Source organism: Anopheles arabiensis, chromosome X (assembly GCF_016920715.1).
Source record: "Anopheles arabiensis isolate DONGOLA chromosome X, AaraD3, whole genome shotgun sequence".
Taxonomy (NCBI): Eukaryota; Metazoa; Arthropoda; class Insecta; order Diptera; family Culicidae; genus Anopheles; species Anopheles arabiensis.
Genome location: NC_053519.1, coordinates 18884397 through 18899961, shown reverse-complemented (window position 1 = coordinate 18899961; position 15565 = coordinate 18884397). Strand labels below are relative to the sequence as shown.

General features: G+C 36.7%; 2 protein-coding genes across 2 annotated transcripts in view; one reads left to right on the top strand and one right to left on the bottom strand.

Annotated features, from left to right (window-relative positions):
- Positions 1-15565, bottom strand: part of LOC120905707 (cation-independent mannose-6-phosphate receptor) — a 105007-nt gene that overhangs the window by 49173 nt on the left and 40269 nt on the right. The gene's annotated exons all lie outside the window — the stretch shown is intronic.
- The window catches only part of LOC120905702 (protein toll-like), a 46352-nt gene continuing 35346 nt past the window's right edge, over positions 4560-15565 (top strand). Inside the window, exon 1 of the mRNA XM_040316714.1 lies at positions 4560-5817. Within this exon, the coding sequence (XP_040172648.1) occupies positions 4628-5817 (1190 nt within the window). The 5' untranslated portion in view covers positions 4560-4627. The remainder of the gene's footprint in view (positions 5818-15565) is intronic.

The following is a 15565-nucleotide window of genomic DNA, read 5'->3' as shown; positions in this document are numbered from 1 at the left end:
GATAATGCAGCACGTATTACCGACTTCTCCACTCTCCAGTGCTCCGATGGCCAAGCGATCACTTGGGCTACACTGAGTGAACTGTGTGCTTGAGCGACAATTTTAAATTTGTATATCAACGCGGCAGTGTCACTTTCTGTCTGCTTACTCGCCATATGGTTGTACATCAGACATGTCAAACATACGGTCCGCAGGACACATGCAGCCCGCGAAGGCTTTCAATCCGGCCCGAGAAGAAGTTTGGAAGTTATTTACATGAAGTAGGAATAGCTTGTAGATCATAAGACATGAAAAACGTATGTACTAATTTTGTTTCGCTTTAAATGAAGGGTTCAATTTTAAGTCTGAGTAGTTCGAGTAATTTACTCAAAGTAGAATGTGTTTTATTACATGTGGCGGACTCTAAAGACGGACTCCTCATATTTTCACTCATTTTCTGACGTTAAGGCTTTTTTGGAAACTACGCATTGAAACACCACTTTCTTTACTTCATTGATGGGGTTACTCTTCGAAGGTAGCATTTTCGCTGATTTTTCTTTACAAAGGCGACGGAGAAAATTAATATTCGAAAAATTTTTAAAAATAGTGTCCGCTCTTGTTTCTATTATTCATAAATAACATTAGTTTTATTCTCCCATCTTCTAACCACCGCCTTTATGCAGATGACATTAAAGTTTTTGTTCCAGTGATGCAAGCGGATGATTGCAGCGCACTCCAATCTCTTCTTAACTCACTCTCTTCCTGGTGTGCGTCAAACTTCTTAGAGCTCTGTCCTAGTAAATGTAGCGTCATCTCTTATTGTCGTCGTCATTCCCCTCTTATTCACAATTATGTTCTTAATAACACTGTTATCAACAGGGTGTCATGTGTTCGCGATTTAGGTGTTATCTTAGAGGAAAGGCTATCATTTGATAGTCATCTTGAATTGCTCATCGGAAAAGCTTACAGGGTTTCTCAAGCCAGCTCAACATCGTAACACTATTTTTCGAATAGGGTAAACGATTGTCAACATCGTACATACAGTTTGAATCCGTAAACTGTTTTCAATTTGGTAACACTAGGTTTTGGACCCATAAAATCCCAACTCAAATCTGGAAAAAGTATGTTGGCTGTCTTGTCACCCATTATACATTTTCCAGATTCGAGTTGGGATTTTACGGGTCCAAAACCTAGTGTATTTATTTATTTATTTATTTATTTATTTATTTATTTATTTATTTATTTATTTATTTATTTATTTATTTATTTATTTATTTATTTATTTATTTATTTATTTATTTATTTATTTATTTATTTATTTATTTATTTATTTATTTATTTATTTATTTATTTATTTATTTATTTATTTATTTATTTATTTATTTATTTATTTATTTATTTATTTATTTATTTTTTTTTTTTATTTTTTTTTTATTTATTTCTTTATTTATTGATTTATTTATTTATTTATTTATTTATTTATTTATTTATTTATTTATTTAGATACAAATATATACAAATATCTGCCTCAGAGGGCTAAATATAGGGAAACTTACTGACAAAATCTTTAAATTAATGATAACAAACAAATACTTAAAATCTAACTAGACAAACATATACTAGACAGCAAGCAATTTGCAACACAGCCAACACAAGTAAGATGAAACAATTAGGATGGGGAAATAAAAAGGGAATCAAAGAACTTAAGGAAGAGGCCGCAAAGGGATTGAGGGGGGATATGAAAATCAAACACACCAGAAGCACTGTTGAAGCGATGGAGGGATCAAAAAAACGGATCATTGGTGCCATAAAGCGTTCTTCTGGACGGATTTGAAGGAAATCGCGGCGTCGAAGAAAGCGAGCAGGCGCGTACAGCGGTATTCTGTTAAGTAGTGAAGGACAATCAATCTCGTTCCGAAGCAAACCGCTGATAAGCAAAGCTTGAGAAGCAGAGCGACGATCGTGCAGGGTCATCAATCCAAGCATACGACACCGGACTTCATAAGGGGGAAGAGAAGCACCCGATTGCCCTAAAAGACGCCTAATGGCAATACGGGTGAATCTGCGTTGAGCACTTTCAACCCTTTCAATCCATACCGAGCCGACTGGGCACCACACAATGCTAGCGTCTTCTAAAATAGGGCGGACTAAGCTACATAAAAGGGCTTTAAGGCATATAGGGTCACGCACATCATTTGTCATAGCACAAATCATTCCTAGTACACTATTGGCATGGTTAATGGTGCGCTCAATATGTTGATTGAATGACAGCTTTGCATCAAGGAGAACCCCAAGATCACGAATGACATTAACACGATTTAATACAACAGAGTTTAATGAATAATTATGAGACAACACATTTGAGCTACGAGAGAAAGATATACAAGCACATTTATCGATACACAGAGAGAGAAAGTTTGCAGAACACCAAAAGAAAAAGGAGTCTAACAGACATTGAAGAGAGACACATTAATTAGAGTCAGTGATAGGACAACATATTTTTAAATCTTCTGCAAACATTAGGAAGGAATCGGATGGAAGAACAGAGCACACATCATTGACAAATCAAATAAAAAGTAAAGGACTCAAGACACTACCCTGGGGTACACCCGACGAACAATGAAATATGGCATTGTAATGTTCCCTAGTGCGCCCTGTTGAGTATGCTTCTGTTGTCTTCTGTGCTAACAGGGCAAGTTGGAATAACAAACTCGAAGGCGTGCAAAAGCGCTTCACTAGGAGTTTATATTGTCGTCTCTTTGGAAATTCCACCACCACATTAACGTCATACAGTGATCGTTGCATATTATTCAATCTTGACACCCTCGAATCTAGACGAACTACTAAAGCACGCGTGTCATTTATCAGCAATTTGTTACGAGGGAATGTAGATGCTCATACTTGCTTTCCTAACTTAGTTGGTATGTTCCTTCCAAGTGTTTAAGAAATCGGACTGCTCTTGCAATAGTTTTCCGCAATACAGCTTTTGGCACTAACGACTCGTGGCTAATTTGTTTGCGTCAATTCAATAAACATTATCATTCTTATCCGCTGCTTATTTTCCTTTCACTATAGATTTTCATGCTGTTACATCCCCTTAGTTTAGTTTATTTTCAATTAGTTTAATACCAATAGGGCTAGTTAGGTTTTAAGCAATGTATGTTCAACCAGAGGCAGACATATTCAAAGTAGTAAATGAAAAAAGAGAATAAATTGATTGTGGCTTTCCATCTGACTGGCAGACACAAGCGTCCTAGTAAACCGTACTGTTTTGTTTTGTAGTTTTGATGCGAAAACTGTAAATAATCCTAAATTACTCTGTATGTACATGTGTACTTGTGTTATTCTACGTGTTAAATGCTCTTATTGATGTCATCTAATATGCCTCCATAATCCCATGCTAGTTAGGTTAGGAACATAGGTAATAAACATAATTCATGTATTTTTGTAATCAAAAGATCGATAAATCAATGAATATCATAGGAATAAATTGTGTGAAGTGCGTGGATTTTCCAAAGTACAGTGAATGGTTTCATGTGTCACTTCAAAGTATCAAAGTAATTACGCTAATGTACTATTTCTGAGACTCCGAGCCCGCGCGAAATATGAGATATATCCCTTATTGATTCTACCAGGTAGTCCTTTATGGACACGAGTCATGGACCATTCGAGCGGAAGAAATCTGCCGGAGATGGAGTCCGTCTCGTGGTATAGTTGTCAACCCGCACGGCTTAACATCATGCCCATCGTGGTTTAAAGCCACATACGGAACTCATACGGGGTTTTATTCGAATATTAAAAAGAAGCATAAGGCTAGAACTTATTTTCAAGCCTTTTCAATCTATGAAGGAACGGCGTAGATGACGAATAATTAGTTATACGACATTTGTAGTAGTCAAAACCAAATATAATGAAACAGAACTTATTATCAGAAGAGCTGAGTAACACATATCTTAAAAATTAGAATTGTTTTCGATTCAGCACTTCCTTATGGTACATAGTTGCAGCGATTGGGTTTGAGTCATTTTAAATAATAACAACTCGAGTATTTTCATTATTTGCATGCTTATCATGCATACCAAATAAAAACAATGAAATCATACATGACTAACACCGCCTTAATATTTTCGCTGCTAAGTCCTATTAACAATCCTCCGTTGTCTGGTATATAGGAGCACGTATTTCTCATGAATTGAAAATATTGTTTACGATTAAAAAAGTAAGGCAAAAACCAACAATTATCGCCGCTTTAATGACAAACAATTCAATTCACATAATTATTATATGCATGATAAATATTATATTTCATTCCCATTAACCTTGTTTTTCTCTTGATCTGAAAACATCAGAAATCGTATAAAAGCGCGAGCAAAATATTTTATACATTCATTCGCTAGTAACTGTGGATGAAAAGTAGACAGATAGGCAACGATTTGCCGTTTTAGTAGATTTTGTTGATCATGTTTGGTTAATCAATCGTGAGGAAGGTTCGTGTAAAATGTAGTGGACGTTAATTATCGTAAAGTTATATATTTTTTTTTTTTAATAATTCAGACGATGTTGGTGTTTTTTTTCTATTTCGTTGTTTTTCAGGTGACAGCAAACGCAGTGAACAGCTCTAATCTAACTGTGCCTCATATTCTATTCAATGGCCACTCAGATATTGTGCTGGCTGAGCCTGCTGGTCTTACTGACTGCACAAGCTAGTGGCAAAAACATCACCATTAATAAATCACTTATCGTCCAATCAACAGTAGAATGGTCAGGATTCAACGTTCAACTCATGCTGCACATAAACCGTCGCCAGCTGAAGGTGACCTGTTCCGACAAACCCGACTTTCAACTGCTTGAAAACCTCCAAAATCTACCCAGCTTCAAGTTTGAAGAGCTGGCTTATCAAAACTGCCCACTCCCGGTAGGCAATCAGTCGCTCGTGGATCTGCTCTCGGCCTTTCTCGATCGCACCGAACTTTCCTCGATCCGCAGGCTTTTCTTCGTCGACAATGCGAAACTTTCGGACCAGGTCACGCTCGATCCGCAACTATTTGCCGATCTGCCCAAGCTGCAGGTGCTGTCGATGAAAAATTCCTCCCGCATGCCGCTCGACAATCCGGAACTGTTCAAGTACTTGCAGAGCCTAACGTGGATCGATCTGCGAGAAGGCGATGGTGGCAGTCGCAACTCAAAAGTGTTGCTACACACACTGACTCAGTTGACCACGCTCGAGTTGACGGAAAATGAGCTCACCACACTACCAACTGAGCTGATCACCGATTTGCCCAGCCTCGGATCACTAACGTTGTACCATAATAAGTTGGAGCGTATCGAACAGTTTGCTGACCTCCCGAATCTCACTTCACTTGATCTAACGTATAACGAGCTGGATACCCTGCAAGAGGACGTGTTCGATAAGCTGCCGAACCTTACACACCTGTTCCTTAATTCGAACAAGCTCACAAGCCTACCTTTCGGGCTGCTCAAGCGTAACACGAAGCTAACGGTGTTTCGGGCAGACAATCAGCATGGCTCTGGACTTGTACTGGGAGATGAACTGTTCGCAGGACTAACGATGCTTGAGGACGTCTCTGTATCAAACTGTAAATTGACAACACTGTCGGAAGGACTCTTTACCGCGGCTAACAAGTTAACCAAACTCGACCTCAGCGACAACAAGCTTCAAAGCCTCCCGGAAAATTTATTGCGTCATTCGTCCAACTTGAAGGAACTCTATTTACAGAACAACGAGTTAATGCACAAGTTGCCAAACACCCTGCTGCAGAGTGCCACTCAGCTACGCATTCTCAACCTTGGTCATAACAAACTAACAACATTGAGCCAGTAAGATCAAGTCACATGTTGTTGTATTCGAATTTGTTTTCAATACTTATCGTTTAATCTTGCCTCTTTTTGCAGATATCTGCTGAAATCTCAACACTCTTTGGAAGAGCTGCATCTTGAATATAACCAGCTCTATATGATCGATAGGGATGCGTTCGTATCTCAGGCACTGTCACTAAAAATGCTCAATCTTAGCCACAACCAAGTGGCACTGCATGAAAATGGTAGAGATGTATTTTACCTCGACGGTAAAACATATTACATATCCCGGACTCCGTTCTACATCCTGGCTCGAATGACTGTCTTGGATCTTTCGTTCAACGCAATCGTCAAAATATTTGAAGACTTCAAAGGCTTCATGGGAAGCCTTCGATCACTCGACCTGTCACACAACTTAATAACAAATGTTAACTATGCAAACTTCCCATTTCTATCACCGAATATTGAACAAGTTAATTTGCAATCAAACCAGATTACTCAATACGACCTCGGCAACAACCCAATTTATCCTACTTGCATGCCCCGCAATGTTCTTCTAGCTGATAATCTTCTCAAAATGGATGACTTTGTATATAAGAGTGGCAGGTGCGCTCATGACAATGATTCTTGATATTAGAATGTAGCTTCTTATACATATTACCAATGTTTATCCAGCACATTGTAGATCTTGCATTTATGTTGAACAATGAAACGGAAAGGAAAACAGTAAGAAATAAAACTAAATCATACAACTTATTTAATCGAATCGAAACTATTGTAGATTTTTAATGAGACCGTCAAATCACTGCATTTTTTCGCAATACCGCTGTAATGTGATATTTTTTAAAACGTTTTTAAAAAATATCACATTACAGCGGTATTGCGAAAAAATGCAGTGATTTGACGGTCTCATTAAAAATCTACAATAATTTCGATTGTTGTAGCAATTTCCGAGGGCATGTTCTCATTATTAATAATTGAGATTGGTTAATTGAATTTGAATTTGAAAATTTCACTTTGTTCACAAATAGTTCAACAATTAGTATATATTACGCGAGATACAGCGCACAGCGTTTCTAAAGTATATGTGCCTAACTGTCTTGAGGCGTTTGATAAGTAAAATTTTGTAATGAATTGATGTAACTTTGAAACTGTTTGAAATGTGCATGAAACTTAAAGGAATGTAAGAGACATATGCATTCGAAAAGACTCAACGTCTCTATAATTAACCAAACAAACAACAACATTGAATGATTGTATTCAAATATTACATAATATTTCTAGCTTAGGTGACTTTTACGACCATTTCACTTTCCGTGTAACCTTAAGATGGCCAATTACTTTTTTGTTGCAGTTTAAATGAAATTACCTATCAATATATGTGATGAGAGCTCTGGATTGGATTCATAATTCCATTACAATTCTGATTTTCTGAATCTGAATCCAACTTAGAAATATATAGTTATGTGGCATTGGACACCATCACGTGGCACGACACAATGCTTTACCATGTTGCAGCGCGGCACATTCCATCTCTTCTAGTTCCCACGGGCGCGCATCATCGGACACCAGCCGGGCCGACAACGCAGACAGCACGGTCGCGCGACATCGGACACCAGCCGGACGCAGACAGCTCCCACAAACATACACCGCCAACCGAGGTAGAATTAATGTGAGAGTTTAGTTTTAGTTTAGAACTCATTGCAGTAACATTTAATCTTTTGAATAAAAAGCCGAATAATAAATGTACACCGCATAATTGGCGCAGCCGGGTAGGCACTAAAGAAAAGTGACGTCATAGTGAGAAACAGTGGAAAGTACTGAACTAATAACACAGTACAACAGTGATCCCGCAAAGTGCATCGTGATCTACGAGCATCGAGCATCCACAAGCACCAAGGACGGCAACGTCGCTGAGGAGTTGAGGATCCCCCCGCTAAGACGCACACGGAGCACCGTCATTGTTTTCTTGGCCTTCGCCCAAACACGACTTCAACATAAACCGTGTGAGTATTTAGTGTTGAGTTTCTGTGCGTGAAATCGTGTTCAGTAAAACTACCTAAATAATAACACAAGAAATCGGGGGTGAAAGAATTTAATGTGAGTGCGCACTATCAGATAGACGCATCACACTAGTTTTATAAATTTCTTTTCATTCACGTACCTAGAGCCACTACCAGATAGAGCTTTAGGATTGGCTTTCTTTATGCCAAAAATCAAGAACAACGCTTTCAAAAAGGCCCAACAGCTGATTCAGGAAAGGATTTTTACATCTGAAACAAGTTCCGAATCAGAAGAAAGTACGGTATCTGAGGAATATTCGCACATACCAATTGCAAATTTGCAGTTATCACTTGAGCACCTAAACATGGAACCTCAAGCTCAAACTACTCAAGAGAGTGGTAATGATCAGATGGCTCGTATGATACAAGCCATCGAAAACATAAGTGCAAGATTAACGCAGCAGGAGTTGCAATGGCAAAGTACAAATGGAAACCAGGGAATAGCACACCAACGAAGTGATCCTATTCCTCGTGAAGTGACAATATCAGGTGATCCGTTCCGTATCCCTGATCCCATAAAAATGTTGCCCATATTTAATGGCAATAAAAAGCAACTCGCAAGTTGGATAGAAACAGCAGAAAAAACTCTTCGTTTATTCGAAAACCTCGTGTCACCACAAATATTTGAAATTTATGTGACAGCTGTTATAAACAAAATAGAGGGGCATGCTAAAGATGTAATTTGTACAAACGGTAACCCAAAAACGTTCAGTGAAGTGAAAGAAATTTTGATAACATCTCTAGGAGATAAACAAGATCTTTCCACGTATAACTGCCAACTCTGGCATAACAAAATGGATGGTAACGCAAACACGCATTATCAGAAAACTAAGGAACTGGTTCACAATATAAAATCGTTGGCAAAACAAAATCCTAAGTACAATCTTCATTGGGATGCCATAAACGACTTTATAGACGAATATAGTCTAGCTGCATACGTCAGTGGGCTGCAGAAACCCTATTTTGGGTATGTACAAGCTGCTGAACCCAAATCAATCGAAAATGCGTATGCATTTATATGTAAATTTACATCAAATGAATCTAACAGAAACCTTACCCATATTCAATTAACACAATCAAAACAATACTTAGGCAACTCACATACCGCAGGGCAAGGAAATAATAAAAAACAAACAGAAAGGAAATTTAACAATACAAAAATCACACAGCCTCAGCAGCAGGATTACAAACCTCGTAAACCAGTTGACACGAATCTGCCACCCGAACCGATGGAAATAGGTTCTACCAAAAGTCGACTTACTTTAAATAAGAAACAGCTGTTTAATGCTGAAATAACAAAACCCTCCGATAACGAAGAATCTGAGTCTGAGGATGAATTAGACATAAATTTTTGCTTAATTCATCCCGAAAACAAAAACACATAAATTACTTGCCTTACATTATATCAAATACTCAAACTTATCCCACAAACATTTTGATCGATACTGGAGCAAATAAAAATATAATACGGCCGGGCATTCTCCCACAAACAAGAAAGGTAAAGGAAACCAAAATAAAAAACACCGCTGGATGTAAGCACGTTACGGAGAAAGGACGTATTAATTTACTCGGCGATAATTTTCCAAATCAAACCTATTATGAGTTAAAATTTCATAATTTTTTCGACGCACTCATTGGTTCCGAACTAATGGCTAAAAACCAAGCAATAATAAGTTTTAAAGAAGAAACATTTGAAATCGGAAACATGAAACTCAAATATGAAAAATATTTTCCCGATAAACAATTATATTCGCACAACTTAGAAATGGAAACATCCGTTAATGGCGATTGGTTCGTACCAACGTTTCAAAAACTTTGTAAAGGAGTTGTTATTGAGCCAGGTTTATATAGAGCTAATAACAATAAAACGACAGCAAAAATTTTAAGCACAGAAAAAACAATACCTGATGTCAAAGGAAAATTAAACATAATAGTAAATAATTTTGAAACGATTTCCCCAATCCCATTACATCCAGAGCGTAGCGTTACAAATGAAGTGCTTAGTGAAATAATCCGCACAGATCATTTGTCAATACTAGAGAGGGATGAACTATTCAAAACAATACTTGCAAATAAAACAGTTTTACTTAGGGCTGGAGAGAAACTTACATCTACATCTTTAATAAAACATAAAATCTTAACAACAGACGAGAACCCTGTTTACACAAAATCATATAGGTATCCACACGTTTTTAAAAAAGATGTGGAAGAGCAAATCAAGGAACTGTTCGACAACGGAATCATACAACATTCAATTAGCCCTTACTCATCGCCAGTTTGGGTTGTTCCAAAAAAAGATAGACGCATCAGGAAAACGCAAAGTGCGCGTTGTTATTGACTATCGTAAGATCAATGACAAAACTATTAACGATAAATTTCCCATCCCACAAATAGAAGAAATATTAGATAATCTTGGCAAATCAGCATATTTTACCACCTTAGATTTAAAATCAGGTTTTCATCAAATCGAAATGGACCCCGACGATCAAAAAAAGACAGCGTTTTCAACAGCTTTAGGGCATTTTGAATTTACGAGAATGCCGTTTGGCCTGAAAAAATGCCCCAGCGACATTCCAGCGTGCGATGAATAATGTTTTATCAAACTATATTGGATCAATTTGCTATGTGTATCTTGATGATATAATCATAATTGGTAAAAATCTTCAAGATCACCTCAACAATGTTTCAAAAATCCTTAAGAGGTTAAGTGATTTCAATCTTAAAATACAATTAGACAAATGTGAATTTCTTCGCAGAGAAACGGAATTTCTTGGACACATTATTGCCCCTGACGGAATCAAACCTGATCCAGAAAAAATAAGAAAAATTCAAGAATGGAAACTTCCATCCAATCAAAAGAAATAAAACAGTTCTTAGGACTCGTAGGGTATTATAGACGTTTTATTAAAGATTACTCAAAATTAACAAAACCCCTCACCAAATTGTTACAGAAGGATGAAAAAGTAAACCTTAATGATCAAGAATATCAGGAAGCCTTTAAACATTTAAAAAATATAATAGTTTCAGATCAAATCTTATCTTATCCTGACTTTGAACTTCCTTTTATATTAACAACTGACGCCAGCAATTATGCCCTAGGCGCCGTTTTATCACAAGTAATCGATAAAACAGAAAAACCCATAGCTTTCGCAAGCCGTACTCTAAACAAAACAGAGTCAAATTACTCCACAACAGAAAAAGAGGCACTAGCCATCATATGGGCAGTAACCAAGTTTAAACCGTACCTGTATGGTAACAAATTCACTTTGGTTACCGATCATAAACCCCTTATTTACATTAAAAACTCAAATAAGAACGCTAAATTGATACGTTGGCGATTAGACTTAGAAAATTACGACTACGACGTAATCTATAAGACAGGAAAGACAAATGTTGTGGCAGACGCACTTAGTAGAAAAGTCGAAGTTAACAACAATCAACTAGAAAATGTTGTTTCTGTTGATCAAGTATCTGTGGAAAATAATATCAGTTCATCTTCTTCCGAAACAGCACATTCAGCAAACACATCCGATGACTATTATATGCATTTTACAGAAAGAGCTATTAATAGTTACAGAAATCAAATCATTTTTAAAGTAACGGACTCCGACTCCGTTATCACGGAACAAATTTTTCCAAACTATAAGCGAACAACTATTTGCTCCACTTCGTTTGATAATAGAAAAGTTACAACATTTTTGAAAGATCATTCGAATGGAAAGCAAAATGCTGTGTTAGCTCCAGAATGCTAATTTAATTCAAGAAGTTTACAGAGAATGCTTCTGCAACACAAACTGCCATTTCATTATTACACAAAATATGGTTGAAGACGTAACTTCCGAAACAATGCAAGACATTATCATAAGAAAAGAACATGATAGAGCCCATAGAGGCATAACCGAAGTCGAAAGTCAGATTAAACGATCTTACTTTTTCCCAAACATGATCAAACGAATCAGGCAATTAATTAATTCATGTACAATTTGTACTCAACACAAATACGAACGAAAACCATATAATATAAAAATTTCACCAAGGCCAATAGAAAATGGTCCCTTTTACAGAGTCCATATGGATATTTTCGGCATGGATAGACACTACTACCTTTCTTTAATTTGTGCATTTTCGAAGCACCTTCAACTTATAGAAATTAAATCTAGAAACATGACAGATATACGGAATGCCCTTTCACAGTATTTCAGAACATTTAGACCACCAAGAAAAATCATTTGCGACCATGAAGCAGCTTTTACTAGCATTCAGTTCCAAGACTTTTTAGCTAATTTCGGAACCGTAATAGAATTCGCTTCCTCATCAGAGTCAAATGGCCAAATAGAAAAAACTCATAGTACTATCATTGAAATTTATAATACTAACAAACACAAATTCATCAATAACTCATCTCCTGAAATAGTGCATATAGCGAACTCAATGTACAACGATACTGTTCATTCAGTCACCACTTATACCCCTAATGAAATTATTTTTAATCCAGGGTATACGATAAACCCACCAGAAATAGCCGATAACGCCGACAAAATTTTCAAAAATGTAAAAAAGAACCTTCAGCTAGCTGCAAATAGAATGAAAAAAAATAACGACAAAAAAGAAATTGCACCTGCTGTAAATGAAGGACATGATGTTTATATAAAGAAAAACACTAGAAAAAGCTAGATCCACGCTTTTCAAAATCAAAATGTTTGGTTAATAATGAAAAAACCATTCAAATTGGACCAAGAAATGTCAAACGCAATAAAAATAAAATAAAACGCATAAGAACATAATTGTACATGAAACTAATATTTTTTATATATTTACAGGATTTGACGTCTCAAAAAAAAAGAAAAAAAAGAAAAAAAGAACAGACGACTGGCTGAGCACAATTTTTTATTTTTTTCATTCTCTTTTTAGCAAAAAAAAACTAAAGAAGAAAAAAAGGATCGCAGTGGTACGACTCATTGTCGCTCATTTAAATTTAAAGCATTTAAATTAGGAAAAGAAACTTGATAAAAAAGGGTTAGGAAATCGAAGGAATCACAGGAAATAGCAAATTAAATCATTAATTGAAAAATGAATAATTTTGAATTTAAATTTTTTCTGCTGCACGACAAGACGTCGTCAGAATAGTTATGTTGATGGTCATTCTAATGATAGCTCATATTAAAGCCCAAGAATTAAAAATAACTAGTTTGATTGATCAACCAATTTTAATTCTAGAGAAACATAATTGCAAAATTTAAATCGGTAATATCAATATAATACATGAGGTAAACATAACAGAAATTGAAAATACAATGCACCTATTAACTCAAGTAGCTTTTCGCCCAACCAATAGTTCTCTATCAATAATTGCGAAGCATAAGGTTAGAAACTTATATTCTAATTTTAATCTCATAAGACCAAGGAAGCGTTTGATAAGAAGCGTAGAAGCTATAGGCTCGGTTTGGAAATGGATTGGAGGAAGCCCGGATGCACATGACCTGCAAATCATCAACAGTACAATGAACGATTTGATAGAGAGTAATAATCAGCAATTCCTAGTAAATGAAAATCTTGGAATGAAAATTAAAAACCTCACCAACGAAATGAAGCAGATGATTGAAAATAGAAACGACATTCTTCTTAATGAATTAGACATGCTGACGGCAATTATCAATATAGATACAATTAACAAGATATTAGAAGATATACAAGAAGCGATATCGTTATCCAAAATGTCTATTACAAGCAGCAAACTTCTATCACCACGCGAAATTGCTATTATACAACAGCTATTAGAAGACCAAGGAGTTAAAAGCGATATTCCTGACGAGATCATTTCTTATGTCACACCTAAAATAGCAGTCAACAACAACAAACTGCTCTACATACTTAAAGTGCCAGAGTTGCAAAAGGAGGAGTCAAAAGTAATAGAACTACTAGCACTGAATCACAATAACTCGTTAATCAAAGACTATCCAAGGCAACTCGTGAAACAGAAAAAGAAACTATATACAACAAAGAATCCAGAGAAATACGTACAAAAGTATTCTGATATCATGGATTTTTTTGATAACTGCATCGCTCCTTTAGTAATGGGGAAAGAGAGCCATTGTGTAGTAGTTCCGGAAAACGAAACAACAGCTAAAATGATAGGTGATAATCAACTTCTTATTGAAAACGCAAAAGATCATTTGGTAACATCCGATTGTGGACCGAACGATCGACATTTGAATGGAAACTTCTTATTAACTTTTTCTAATTGCACCATACAATTCAGAAACAAAAGCTTCACATCAGAAGAAATCCATGTCGAGAGTCCAGCTGTATATGGGACAGTATTCAACATCGCAATTCATCGAAAAGTTGTCGAAACTCCTTTAGCCTCCCTGGATGATAGAACATTGACGAATCGCAAACACATCGAACACATCTACTTGCAACAATATAAAAATATTACTTGAAATTGGAGCTTATTAACTGGACTGGGAGTGTCCACTACAGTATCTATTGCCATTATCATATTTGTCTATTTTTACTTTAGTCGTTTCATCTCAGCCATATCAAATCAGATAGAAAAGAGGAAATCTCGCTCACAGAAGTCGTCACGAAACCATCGTAGAGAAAATAATCTTGAAGACAGTTTAAACGCATGAGGACACGCTTTTTTTCACCCCCTGGAGGAGTTATGTGGCATTGGACACCATCACGTGGCACGACACAATGCTTTACCATGTTGCAGCGCGGCACATTCCATCTCTTCTAGTTCCCACGGGCGCGCATCATCGGACACCAGCCGGGCCGACAACGCAGACAGCACGGTCGCGCGACATCGGACACCAGCCGGACGCAGACAGCTCCCACAAACATACACCGCCAACCGAGGTAGAATTAATGTGAGAGTTTAGTTTTAGTTTAGAACTCATTGCAGTAACATTTAATCTTTTTGAATAAAAAGCCGAATAATAAATGTACACCGCATAATTATATATTGATTTAAATCCGACAGCTCTGAACGAACCCAGAGCTGTTCCTATTGAATCTGGATTACTCAGATCGAATCCAATTTGGTCCGACGTAATCGTAAAATGAACCCGAAAACATCGAGAAGAATCAAATAATTGTTGGTAATCAACCATTAACTTGATATCATCGTGTTAACACGAGAGCCACGAGGTCCTCAGTTGACAGCTAATGTTATTGTTGTGGTTGGCTTTAACGTTGGAAATGAGACAACAATCTATTTAGAAGAGCACAAGTAGCCGGACATAAAAAGGGACGAATCAGAAAATTCAGAAGTCGGCCACGGTCAACATCAGGTCGCGAAGCAAAAGGAACGCGCGCAAACGTTAACATAGTCGAGTTAGCAAGTAGCAAAAATTAGAAGCAAAATAGAACAGACGAGAAATAAACTAAGTAATGTATCACGATTTCCCATAACCGTTATTCTTGTAACTCCTTTTTTGAACATTAACATCAATTTCCAGAGCATATGAGATCAATTGTTTCCTAAGTTACCTTAGGAACGTTCTTTTTTTTTCTTACGCATTTTCTTGCTCTTTGCTTTTTGTAGTTTGCACAATGCACCAGATTATCTTTTTGTGAAATGGAATATAACATCTAAAAGGTAATCGAAAAGTTACCTTCTTTATCTGACTTTGGTCATTTTCGGCCTAAAAAGGAGTCGTTGTACTCGCTAAAATACGGAAAATGATCAACAAATACCT